At 39.8% G+C, this 14,150-nt stretch overlaps 1 protein-coding gene across 1 annotated transcript in view; it reads left to right on the top strand.

Annotated features, from left to right (window-relative positions):
• Window positions 1-2,713: 2,713 nt before the first annotated feature.
• The window catches only part of LOC145996710 (guanylate-binding protein 7-like), a 339,895-nt gene continuing 328,458 nt past the window's right edge, over window positions 2,714-14,150 (top strand). The window contains exon 1 of the mRNA XM_083133231.1: window positions 2,714-2,849. Coding sequence (XP_082989357.1) covers window positions 2,831-2,849 — 19 coding nt within the window. The 5' untranslated portion in view covers window positions 2,714-2,830. The remainder of the gene's footprint in view (window positions 2,850-14,150) is intronic.

The following is a 14,150-nucleotide window of genomic DNA, read 5'->3' as shown; positions in this document are numbered from 1 at the left end:
ATATACCTTTTATTAATTTTTGCATCAGTGATTGGTCCTCGCGTATTTTGCCTTTTTTGTAAGGTGAACCTTTCGTAGCGTTACAACCTAGTGCATATTTTCGTTGGCGCACGACGGCAAGGGCAAAACAAGCAAAACGAAGCATAGAATATAAAACTAGTGTGACTCAGCATAATTACGCGAACCTGGCCGTTTGTAAATTGGCGTTCGCAATAATTGCAGAAACTGTGCGTGGCCATTGTTTATGAACCTTTTGAGTAAAAAGACCTTTTTTGTACAAAAAATTGGATTTTTGAACTGTGCATCGGAACTTAAGGTTCCAGGTCAAATTAGACTTTTCTCGTGCGACGTCCAATGTGGGTGCATTCGTGCTTGAACAAAAAAAAATAACGCAAGGACATAGAATAACTACGATCCCTTCTGTTCCTTTGTTTTGTCTTTTTCTAGTATCCCAATAATAGACATATCCGCATTGAGGTAGCACTAACGATGCATTTTTAGAAAGTGGGGACACAAAAAGTAGAGTATAATGGGTAAAGTAAAATAAAGGCTCGTTTTGGGCCGTGTGTTCGATTGACTAAAAGGTTTGTCGTACGTGGTTATCAAAGCCCGTAATGTGCGTTGTTTAGAGAGGCAAAACCTCTGCACGAATTATTATTGTTATAGAGTCAGTTGGCAAAAGATACAAATATTGGTTAAATGGAACTGCACTTGGTAGTTTGCTCTTGATTGTTAAAATTGAATGGTGAAACTATGTGTTATGTTAAATAGAGCGCCGGACGCTCGAATTGTTGGCAGTGAATGTGTGTTGTTTAAATTACTCATAGTAGTTACACCTTGGGTATGTTTGTATTAAATGAATGATGTACTGAATAGCAATCAAGAATACATTTGAGCTGTTAATTAAATTTGTGTGAAATCTTAATTTCTGTTACTGCCTTCTAAACGGCAAGAATTGCGAAAACAAACAATCGGTTACGAGATAATCCATAGTAACTAAACGATAGAATTGGAGATAAGCCTGCCGTCTTTTGGGTCGTCTTTTGGGTTGACAGATATAATAGTCATAACAATAGAAACGAGAAAGAAAATTATGTTGGAGGTATATTAAGGCAATTTTACTTTTTTTTACAGCGAAGAAGGCAGGTACTGCTATTCACTGTCGAACCCTTTTGAAACTTATTGCGCACGTTGTGCGACGTACGTGAGTTTCTTTGTTTTCAGGGCTCCTTCCCTATTTGTCTCGTGCTTCTTGCACTCGTCGCTCGTAAACTCCTGCGTCGTTGTGCCGGAAGTACAACACAAAGAAAGGAAGTGTACAACTTGTAGCCTGTAGAGCGGGTCTTAAAACCTTTTTTTTTAAGATGAGTGGCCGCGAAGCCGCTTCCAGATAATTACCGCGTGCTCTCTCATCAAATCCTGCTCACACGCCACATGCTGTAGTAGGTCTACTGTGCTTTCTACATCCCCGTTTCAAGATAATATGATGGTTCGCAGCTCGACTAAAGAGACACTCTGTGGAGATCGCTGGGAAGCCAGCCAGGTTCATTCTGGAACTTCTAATACGTCTATTGTCTCTCAGGGGTCATTGAAGGTCATGTACCTAGTTCTTTGCTCAATAATATGCCCCACGTTGCTCTATTCATTGACATGTCCGATATTACAAATGCATTGCACAAATATGATGAAAATAAATCTAATCACACATCATGAATGCAGGGAAAGTTACTTCGGAGGGGGAAGGGGGTTATTGGCCATTGAAATGAGTCTGACTGATGAAAAATGTTAGCAAAAAGATGAGTCTCTGGGTATGACGTGGCGTTAGTCAACATCAAGTAGCAAGAGAGTAGTTTGCAGAGCCGCTGGGAAGGATGGTAGAACGAAGTTACTTTAAACTGTAAATCCAGTCCCAATTAGCCTATCTGTGCATAAAATAATAATTAAAAAAACAACTCAAAACTCAATGAGATACGTTATTTCCTAATAATTAGTCCCAGATTTAGTTAAAATCAAATGGCACTTCCAGGGTTCGATACCCGGTAGAGGCACAAGTGGTTCGGATTCCACTTTAAAACTGTAGGTCCAGTCCCGATTAGCCTTACTGTGCATAAAGTGGACTTAAAACTCCAAACTCAACTCAACTCACATGGTACATGCATTTTAGGAGCGGAATGGAAGAAAGTTCATTGTATACTTAATTTTTGTTAAAGCTGGCTTCCGTGGCAGAGTGGTTAGCACTCGCGCTACAGGGATCCCGAGTTCGAATGCCGGTCGACCCATGAGTGTTTGTGAGTGTCCCTTCATCAATTTCATCATATCACTCACCCTCATCTTCGCGATTAGCCAAAAGTGGCAGAAAAGCGAAGTAAAATAAACTAAATCAATCAATATTACAGATCGGAAATCATGTCGCCCTAAACTTTGGCTTACTTTTTTACGCATGACAAAGAGAGAGAGAGAGAGAGAGAGAGAGAGAGAGAGAGAGAGAGAGAAAGAGAGAGTGAGAGAGAGAGCAGGAGCTCATTACGCCGTCGACCCTAGCTTCGCCATCTTGAATCACGTGATCTCTCGTCGCGTCTCGTACACGCCCACATTTTGTTACGCATCATATGATTGGCGTGGCACATTCCTACCTGGCAAAGTATGCCCCCCCCCTAGCTAGGGGCAGGGTCCTGCGCCTGAGTTTCCTATGTTTACAACGTTGAACTCTCGAGGGGCGGGCTGTTCATTATTGGACATCACGGAACCCAACCCACACATATAACGGAAACTTCCCTTCAAGTTGTCATCATTTGATATTTGAAGACTTGAGTTATTACACTTCGAGAAGATGACAGCAAACAAAATAGGTAAGTTCTGCTTAGATTTATTAAAGCTGCAGATTCATTATAATCGTGGTCAGAGAAAAGCTATCGAAAGTACACCCTTCGGGAATAGAAGCATTGTCTAGTCTGTCAACTTTTCGGGGTAAAGAACTATAACGTTGAGTATATTAGATTATATGTATGGATATGCCGGATCTCGGGCAATTGTTACCAGGATCGAAGAAAAAATCTGTATCATAAGTGTGTGAAAGTTCTTTATAAACTCCGTTTTTTTAAAAAAAAAAAAATTTACAAATGTTAAATATTAAGGAGGAAGTTGTGTGAAGAATTCGAGATTTCAGTAGTGTCGGATATTTCGAAAATTTCCTGATCTAGACGGGAAATGTCAAATATTTTCCGTTCCAACGAAATGTTTCTGTCCGCATAGCCTTAATTTTGGAACCGGTTAGTACTATATTTTTCAAAATTCTATTTGTGACTGTTTTTTTTTTTTGTTTTTTTATCTGTGGTTTGACTTCTGTGGAATTCTCCCAGACTGTTGTTTGTTTTGTCAATCCCCTGATAGGAATATGTATTCTTCCACTCTAAAATTATGCTAAACGCAACTACTTATGTAGTTTTAAGTTCAATTAATGGAGCTATTTTGGTGTTGTGAACTTGGTTTATCCAGTGTGGTATTTGTAGGGGGGATGGGGGAATTCCCCCTCTGGATACTTGTGTCCCCCTCAGCTAAATTGTATCCCGGGGGGGTGGTATTTGAGGGGAAACAGAAAATTATTGCAAATTTACTTACTTTTCCCACTTCGCTATTCAATTGTAACATTTTTTGTCAGACAACTGGAAGCTCTAATAGGCGAACACAGATGTGGCCTCATTACGTTTTCTTTGTTCACGGAATTTGGCAAGAAAATGCCACCCTATCAATGTGAAAGTTATAAATGAGTTGTCACTTGAACTTATCACCACAGAACGTCTGTATTTGTATAAGTGGAACAATAGTGCACGAAAATATCCTAGTGTCGAAATATCAAATTAATCGCGTTTTCAGAGCCTAGTTACGCGTATAAACTCGAAAACGCATAGAGATTTTGACTTGAGCGCTATAGCTCTTTACGAAGTCATTTTTTAAAGAACAAGGGTTCTCTTTTTTTAGAACAATGAACTACAAGTAGATTTCTTTGTGAAGCTACAATGTTAGTGGAAAATGTGAGCATTACGAGTTCCAGACTCTGCAATATCAGGAATATGTCTTCAAAATGAACGAAATCTGTTCGCGGTCGCGGTGAAGGCTGTGTTGATCAAAGGATGGGTTCTGAACATTTTCAAGTGCATCTACACACCAGCGGCGTATGCTGGTTCTAACGAGTTGGTAATCTCCGACCCTTGATCCTCAAACTCCAAAAGTTTCCGTGAAATTTATGTCAGGATCCATATTGGATTTAGGAATATTGTGTCGGAATGTTTGTCTTATTGCTACGACCACAATCAATTAATTCTCGTTATTGCAGTTTAATATAAGTGTAGAATTTCAAATAATAAATCAAGACAGTATTATAAAGCTATAAAAAAACAACCTCTGAAATATACAATGAAAGACGTGCGCTAGTGAAATAAAAATCCGCAATATTAATTTAAGTGCAAAATTCAGCTTACTCCAGGACCCGATTACTTGTGCTGTACCACATCCAAAGCACGCTGTTTGTCCAGTTGCAGGTCAATACGTGTCTGTGCGAGAGATTGCAGCTTAACGAAGGAAGTTATGTGACTTTTGGATTTTTCATGTTTGGCACAAGCGTTGCAAAGATTACAGTATCCGCCACGCGTCCATACATTCTTTTCAGCCCCGAAAAGTAAGCACGGCCAACACAAAAGCAAAGCTTACTTATTAACACTTTTACTTCCTGTCAACCATGGTGTTTTGTCATAATTTGCTTGCGAAAATGCCTCACATATTCCCGATTTTTGTCTTTGTGTGTAGAAATAAGTTCAAGCGATGACACTGTATTAACAATTTGCAACTTCTCCTGAAAAGATCTTCTTCCAAAAGGTTTCGCCAGCAAATCTTCTATCACATCCATTACCCTTTAATACAGCACTATCACGACAAACACTAACACCTAAATAAATAATAAACACGAAGCACAACACGAAGCAAACGACTACACGCATTCAGTTTCACACGCCAAACTTCTGTTGTGTTCCTGGCTCAGAATGAAATTCCCTATTAATGATAAAAAAGAAAAATCCCTTTCCGAGCTCGAAATGACAGGTTTTAAAAGTTCGAATCATTGGAGGCCAGAGCCAGAATTTTATTTCGGGATGGGGTTCATCCCTCATTAGCAGCCGCCACATAAAGTTGAAACAATGGGGTTAGAAGTCCTGAAGTTGAATCTACAACGTATTATGCAAGGTGTTTAATCCTGCTAATGCAGTAAAATTAATTACCACTATACACTTTTTAAATTAGATATTTGTAGGATTTCGGCGAGGGGAGGGTTTCAGCCCCTCCGAGTCCTCCACCTGGCTACGTGCCTGATTGTTTTTTTCGTTTTATGTTTAATTCGTTCATCTTCATCACTATTAATCTAAAGAGGCGGAATATATCAACTTAAATTAACTAATATATATAAAATTTATTTTTGATATCTTTCCCTTTAAAAAATATTCAGTTCCGTGAAAGAAGTAGTCTCGCTGCTTTTGAAGATTAGAGAGGAGAAACAATCACTATTTTTGTAAATACAAGGATGGGGGAGTCAGCATATAAGTGCTTTAATTGCTTAAGCTTTGAATTTTAATTTAGTTTGCTTCATCTTCAATATTTAAGCTTTCCCTTTTGATAAATGTATGTTCAAGTAACAGTAATCAGCAAGACAGAAGCAAATGCAAAGTGAAAATTAGCGTAGAATTGGTTTGCCCATGCTATTCAATTTTCCTGTTCTTCGCATTCTACCGGGTATGTTTTCCCTAGTTCAGCGGAGTGACCGGCAAAGGCTCTGAAGGTTGAGAGTGCGACCGGTGGACTCTCACAAGAAGGAGGTTACCCTTGGCACGGAATTACCGCGCATGGGAAGCAGTGTTTCCTCCCCCTCTTTCCTCTCTCCTCCCTCCTCGCCAAGGGTTGTAAGGGAAGAGGGAGGAATGACGTCAGGGTGAGATTCCCTGAAGTCATTCCACCGGCTGGAGAAAGGTTCCCGGACATTCAGCGGCAAACGGTTGGAAGCATTCGCGCGCTGGAAGCAAAGAAATGTATGCATCGAAATTGGTTTGGAAGAATATTGCAAAGAAATGTGTATATATATATTTTTAAATAAAAAAGAAATATAGCCGGGTCATCTGCGATTACCTAGATGACCCAGAGTTATCCCCGCTGCTACACACGTCTATTAATGTGCTGAGTTCCCTTTGATTGTTGGTTGCCCATTATAAATTTAACAAATGAAAACTATGCTGTCGTGGCTTGATGTATCTAGTGATGTTACATATACATTATCTTCCACCATCAGTGAATTAAAACACATGGGTCGGTCCCCGTGGCGGAGTGGTTAGCACATTGTGCTACAACTCCAAGGATCCCGGGTTGGAATTTTGGCCTGGGCATGGGTGTTTTGAGGGCTCGCACGAGTTGCGCATCTACCGTGGTGCAGGTGTCTCACCGAACCCGAATTGCTCACAGGACCGAAGATCGCCCCTTTCCACCGAGCACGAACTGCGCACCAAGCTGAAGAAATGGAACAAATTCGAATGAAACTATGAATAAGAATAAGAATTTTCTTTCAGATTTGGGCAAAATTGTCAGTAATCATATACCAAATTACATTTTAATATAGACATCCAAACGAGTCACATGTACTTAACAATTACATTTTAATATAGACATTAACAAATTTATTATGATTAAACCACTCAAGATACCTTGTAAGATACGCATTTCACAAAACTGAAAAGAACAATTTTATTATTTCTAAGCTGTGCTAATTTATTTTCGATGAATGCCTGTTTTTTCTTTTGTTTCAATCTCCGGTCTGTGGAGCATTTTCTTCTCGCACACTATTAACACGAACGTAAGTGTCTATCTGGGCTGACTTCAAGCTCCTCAAGAACTTATATATGTTCAGGTGCGGAGAATTGCATGAAGCATTGAATCTGGAGTGAAAGCTCTCGCAATGGATTTGTCATCCTCCAGAAAGCTGCTGAATCGGCTGCCGAAATGCATGGTGGGAAAGTAGCGTTCTCGTCTTGATCAATATAATTTTCTACAAGATAGTCTGCAAAACCAGTCAATTTTTCATCCGGTGGTTGTATCCCAATTAAATCGAAGAATACGCCCTCAACATCTTCTGGTTTTAAGAACGTTAGACTGAAGCAGTAGTGGAACCACTGCTCTTTCTCGGAGTGCTTGTCTTTTTATGTTGCAGACTAACCGAGCCTCTGAAGTTTCCTCCACCTACAGAAAATAATGTATTTATAATTATATATATTAATGACGAGGATGTAGTTCCATCGCCGAGTGTGTAAATTATGGTTTACTGGTAAACCTCCAGCGTTTAGTGTTGCCCACGAGACGAGACTTTGGCCTGTCTCGTCTCGTGGAAATGCTGTGAAATGCTGTCTCGTCTCGAAAATATTCGTTTGTCAAAGGGACACATGATCAATCTCGTCTCGTCTCGAATTTTTAAAAGCCTGTCCCGTCTCGTCCCGTGGACAACACTACCAGCGTTCTTCACCCGTAGATTTCAATATCTTCCCTTCTCGAAACGTATGCTTTAAGTAAACGTGAAGTGCGTTTCCTCTCTCACTCCAATTTTTTTTTGCTTTTTCATATTGCTACACTTTATTCCACAGTACGCAAGTAACTTTATTCCCACGAGCAGTGGCGTATCAAGGGGTGGGTGGAGTGGGCGACCTGCCGGTGCCTTGCGCATGAAGGGATGAAGGGACCTCGCGTCCTATGGGATTGATACGAGAACTGTAATAAATAAAAATGAGAAAAATAGATAGGAAGGGCAACGTAGCAATAAAATTAAAGCATTCCGTTTTTATCTGGCTTTAAATTCTAGTTTAACATTATAATTTGAACAAATACGTTAAATGTGTAACTTACAGCTGTGCGGGGGCCTAAGCCTATATTTAAATATGATAATTTGCTGGCGTATCCTTGAAGATTTTGCATGGATTCACATTGAGATTTCAAATTTAAAGAACTGATTCTAATCTCGCCCAATGCCTCGCGAAATGTTGCTACGCCACTTCCCACGAGTTCAAATTAATGTCACAACTGCAAATAAAATAAATGGCTTCACAATTTAACAGATTTGACATTAGGTAGAACGTTATTGGCTGAAATCTATCGCGAGCACTTTCACTTCACTGCTCTGTGCGCAATTCGTGATTGATATCCAACTGCCAGCGCACCTGGGCCTTCTCCTATCATGTGCTGCTCTGTGCGCAATTCCTGCTAGGAGATTAGTGAACTTTTATCAATATTCATCTCTGGCCAGGTTTTCTGCGCAATTCGAGTTTGCCCGTGTGTGAGTGTCCATTCATCAATTTCATCATATCATCACTCATCCCCATCTTCGCAATTAGCCAAAAGCGGCAGAACATTGAAGTAAAATAAAATAAATCAATCAATCAATCAAACTAAACACATTGGCGAATTGGAATGTGGTATCCTTTGTTGGAAATACGTACGTATATTTCAGTTTGAGCATTAATTGTCAAGTTGGTATTTTTGTAATTTTGCATCAACTTAAACACATTTATAAAATATCATGTCTACAAGTACAGAATAATCCATTCTCTTGATCACGGGCCTCCCCGATGGCGCAGTGGTAGCGTCTTCGGCTTGTAATAAAGAGGTCTCTGTTTCGGTACCCGGTGGAGGCACATATTGGTTCGGATCCCACTTTAAACTGTAGGTCCAGTCCAATTAGCATTCCTACGCATAAAGTGGACTTAAAACACCAAATCAATAAATCATTCTCTTGATCAGTTCCGTAACAACAAATGATTATGAAATTACGTACACAATATATATAATATATATTGGTATATATATATTAATGGTATTCGCTATTGTCTTGTATTCAAGGAACCTCAGATTAATCAGACATAACTTTGCGGGCGCACTCGTCCAACTAACACATTTTCAGAATTAACAAGCTAATGGAACTTATGTTAACGTCCTGAGACCTGAGAAGCAAGTTAATTGATTGATTTAATGTTTTAAGTCCACTTTGTGCACAATAAGGCTAATTGGGACTGGACTTACAGTTTAAAATTGGATCCGAACCACTATGTGTCTCCAGCGGGTATCGAACCCGTGATCCCTTGGAGAAGCAAGTTAATGAGTAACTTTTATGATTTCGCAAATATAACCGTAACTTAGCAAAGTACTAGTAGTCTTGAGGGTTATTTTAAAGAGGTAGAAAACTTCTTGATTCTAACCCCTCCCCCCTCGAAAGTTATGCCCAAGTTCGATACAGATCGCCAAAAGTTAGGTCCTATACTATAGATTTCTGGGGATGAGTGTCAAAATCTCACTCTAAAAATTGTAGGCCCAGTCCCGATTAGCTGTTCTGATCATAAAGTGGATTTGGCTTTTTCTTTCTGTCAAGATACAAATTTAAATCAGCAATTTTCAGCAATTATATAAAATGTGTTTTGTTTAGGCTTTTTCTTAGTGACAAAACAAAGTGTGGAGTGATTCCATTTATCATTTAAAATTGTCTAGTAACCCCCTCCCCCCCACAAACCCTCTCCTCTAGCGACCACAAACACACACAAACACATATACATTAGGTATAGCCTATATAAAACATTATCTCATACTGTCTCTAGACAGTCAGTAGAATTTCCTCCCCTCTGGAAATTTCTTAAATACCACACTGGGTTTATCCACGTTTTACTATAGTTAACATTTAAGAATTTCGCCCATCAAATAAATTACAATGGATCAACCAATCAATACAATGGGTTCAGCATAGTGCTTGAAAGAGTTGGAGAAAATTCACGAAAGGTGGCTCATGTTTTTATTTGTGAGTTCAACTTTCTGCCGATGTGCTAAATCGGGGAGGACAAATAAAAGATGAAAAGAAGAGAATGTACCGGGATGTGATTGTAGAAGCTTGTCTTTTCGTCGTTATACTTCCTTTGTTTGCTTAGTTATTGACTAGCTGGTTACCCGGTTTTGCCCGGGTATTTTTTATCCCAAACTTCTATTAGACAGGAAAATAATCAATTCTAACTATAATGTGAAATGTAGTTAATTTTATTTACATGTAAATGTCATTGTGAATGTCAACAATTAGCTTAGAGACTCCAAAAACTATGAATTGGATACTAAATGTAAGGCTAGGCTCGTGCATTATTTACGCGGGGGTTCATTGAAGTCATGTGACACATATTCAGTTTCCGCAAATAGACTTCCTTCGCATAACAAAAGGATGGGGGGAGGGCTTAAAAGATTTGTCCAGAATTTTTTTCATCTGGGAGTATAAGGTTTTGTAGCAGGGATGTGCGAATAAATTTAGGGCTGAAACTACAATAAATTGTGCCTTTATGAAAAAGTGGGGTTTTGTTGGAAAATCATGGACGTCCTCAAGTAGGGGCAAGGAATATATTTTTTTTCCAGGAGGGGTAAAAAAACACTCCTTCAGTCTGAAGTTACTGCAACGATTTTATAATAATTATTGCGTGATTGAAATTAAATCATATGCGTGTAATATATAATTTTTGGTTGACATTCAATTTCCATGGGAGGCGGCCCCCTTTTCCCCTTCCGGACGTCCACTAATCAGAAGTGGTCCTACATTTATTAAAGGGAAATGGCAACTAATGGCATGTGCATACTAGAAATCGAACCTGAGACCCTATCATTGATACGAGACAGCTTTGTTCAAATTTGGGGCTGGTCGACCAGCACGCTTTTTATCAGTCGACAAGAAAGTTTGTTTACGTTAATTACTACACTGCATCAAATGACATAACCTAGGTAAAGTCCATCCCTCACTTCACTCGCAGCATCATTTAATACTTTCCAACAAAAGTATCCAAGCACTTCAAAAACTAACAAACTTGAGACATTGACACCGTGCGACAGCGAGTCACGTCTTCGCGCCATTCTCTCTCTTTCGCGAACCCGAAGTGTTTCCACCTTTAAGGAAAAACCTCTGAATGCATGCACGAGCTATTTTGGTAATGTATCTCCTTTATTTTAATTCATCGCATCTAATTCCAGCTTTTATTTGTTTCCACTCATCCATCTCGGCCACAATCTTGCATTTATTCCAAGAAGTTCGGTGCAAAAATGCTACAAGAGAAGATTGAATATGTAATTTGTGCGCTTCAAACTTGAACCCCACACAGCAACACTGGAAGGGAGGAAGCAGCGAGAAGCGGAACGCGGCTTCTGCGAGAGAACGAACTGCGCATGACCGTTGGGTGGAGACATAGGTTCTGCAATATCATCTTCCATGTATTTTGCCCTATACCCTCCTCGAGCTTCTGCTCCCGCAGGAAGCTTTCACAATTGCACGAGCTGTCCTGCGGGGGTTCAACTGAGGGTCTGTATCAGGGCGGCCGATTCGCGGTTTCTTCTTCTCATCAAGAGAGTTCGCCGTGTTACGCACACAAATACATGACTTACTGCGTAGAAATTTTAGGGAAATAATGTGAAAATGTAAAGACATTATTATTGTTCATTCTCGAGGTGATTATCGTATATTACTGGCGGTTCACTGATCCTGTGCGCTATAGGGCCAACCGCGCCTGCTAAAAGTAGATTATTTTTTACATTTTATTTTTCACCCCTGTAACGGGCAAAATGCTTTATTGTATTGGCAATAGTGACACCAGTCTCAAACATTTAGTTGCATTAAGTAAAATCCTTATTGTGCAGGCTTTCGGCCAAACAAGCCACAGAGATAGCGAGTCCGATACTTCATCTAGGGAAAGTCAAAGGAAAGATACCATCTTTCCCTTATTCTGGCAAACAACACAGTTGAATAACAGGATGTGGCCTAGCAAACGCAAGAGTGAGATAATCTGTCATTAGAGGAGACGAGGTCAGATACAGACTAAGCTTTTTCCTGTTCCACAAATAGCAAGAGCAGGGCTTCCAATCTATGCTGCTTCTGAGTTGCTCTTAATTTAGTTTTAACTTGGGTAAGCTTGGAGAAAGCTCTCACACACGTGCAGCTTGTGACAGGTATAAAAGAAAAGCGCTGCGGTACAGAGTAGAATGCAGTAAATATATTATTTCTCCAATGACATCAAAAAGTCGAAAATCTATAGACACCCGTTTCATCAGCGATAATGCACACGTTTGTACCAAGTAATGACATTTTCAACTTCATATAAACTGCCGCTTATTTTCTCTCTTATTGAAATATCTGTATTTAATTCTCTTTGATAAAGCAGCACATTAGGGTGTGCCTAGGCACACCCGGCACACCCCGTAGCTACGCCTATGATGTCACCACATTACCACCCCCACCCCCTAGGGGTGCCACGAGTGTTTCGGAGTTGAAAGGCATTGGGAGTGTCACTATTCATCTTAGCGACCCCGAAAACCATGGATTCTACACTAATATCGGTCTTCTTATTTTTTTAATATGTCACCCCTTTGCACCACTACCCATAGGGATGCCAGGGGTTTCTTACCCCTACACTATTTATTTACAAATTGTAAGTCATTTGTTTACCATGTTTTGTCATCGCGAATATCACCAATTAGCTTAGCGTCTTCGAAAACTATGGATTCGACACTAATGTAGGTCATTTCTGACATTTTATTTTTCACCCCTCTCACCCCCATCCCGATAGGTGATGAACTTGGAGTTGAACGGTATTGGGAGTGTCACTATTCATCTTAGCGATCCCGAAAACTTAATGATTCCACAGTAATATCGGTCTTTTTCGAACATTTTTACATGTCACCCCTTCCCACCCCCCTATAGAGGTGCCAGGGGTGTCTTACTCCACAGTATTTCTTTCCAGATTGTAAGTCGTATGTGTACAAAGTTTAGTCATCGTAAATGTCACCAATTAGCTTAGCGAGTTCCAAAACTATGGATTCGACACTAATGTAGGTCATTCCTGACATTATATTTTTCACCCCTCTCACCCCCCATCCCGATAGGTGATGAACGTGGAGTTGAACGGCATTGGGTGTGTCACTATTCATCTTAGCGAACCCGAAAACTGTGAATTCCACAGTAATATCGGTCGTGTTCGTTTATTTTTACAAGTCACCCCTTCCCACCCTTCCCACCCCCACCTCTAGGGGTACCAGGGGTGTCTTACCCCCACAGTATATCTTCCCAAATTGTAAGTCATATGTGTACCAATTTTGGTCATCGTGAATACCACCAATTAGCTTAGTGACTCAAAAAACTATGGATTCAACACTAATCTAGGTCATTTCTGACATTTTATTTTTCACCCTCCCCCCTTTCCCCATACCGATAGATTATGAACTTGGAGTTGAACGGTGTTGGGAGTTTCACTATTGATATTTACGACCCCGAAAACTATGGATTCCACAGTAATATCGGTCGTTTTATATTATTTTTACATGTCACACTTTCCCACCCCTTCCCAGCCCCACCCTTACGTGTGCCAGGGGTGTCTTACCCCGGACCCCCACAGTATTATTTTCCAGATTGCAAGTGATATGTGTACCAAGTTTGGTTGAAATTGGTACAAGCGTTCAAGAGTTATGTTGGAACAAACATACACACACAAGCACAAATACATCCATTTTTATATAATTTATATAGAAGATAGATTGATTTGCATTATTTTACTTCGCTTTTTGTGCCACTCTTGGCTAATTTGCGAAGATGGGGATGAGTGATGATATGATGAAATTGATGAATGGACGCTCACGAACTCGGGACCCCTGGCATCGTAGCACGATGTGCTAACCACTCCACCACAGGGTCCATCCTCCTTTTGTTTGAAACAAGTCCGTTGGAAAAGTACACATAAGATATACCTAACTTTAAAAAATACATTTCCAGTAGTGTATATTGATTGTTTCAAAGTAGTACTTGGCAGGTATCCTCTTTTTTTACTAATTGAATATCACTTTTTGACATATTTTGACAATTTTTTGTCGATGTTTTAGCGTTTAGCAATGTTTTTAGTACAATTTTCACTATACTCATTTTTCCCCCACTCGTACTTGGCAGGTATTCTCTTTTTTTACTAATTGAATATCACTTTTTGACATATTTTGACAATTTTTTGTCGATGTTTTAGCGTTTGGCAATGTTTTTAGTACAATTTTCACTATACTCATTTTTCCCCCACTCGTACTTG

The sequence above is a fragment of the Lepisma saccharinum genome, chromosome 13 (genome assembly GCF_977018435.1).
Source record: "Lepisma saccharinum chromosome 13, izLepSacc3.1, whole genome shotgun sequence".
Classification (NCBI taxonomy): domain Eukaryota; kingdom Metazoa; phylum Arthropoda; class Insecta; order Zygentoma; family Lepismatidae; genus Lepisma; species Lepisma saccharinum.
This window is presented reverse-complemented; position numbering and strand designations above follow the sequence as displayed.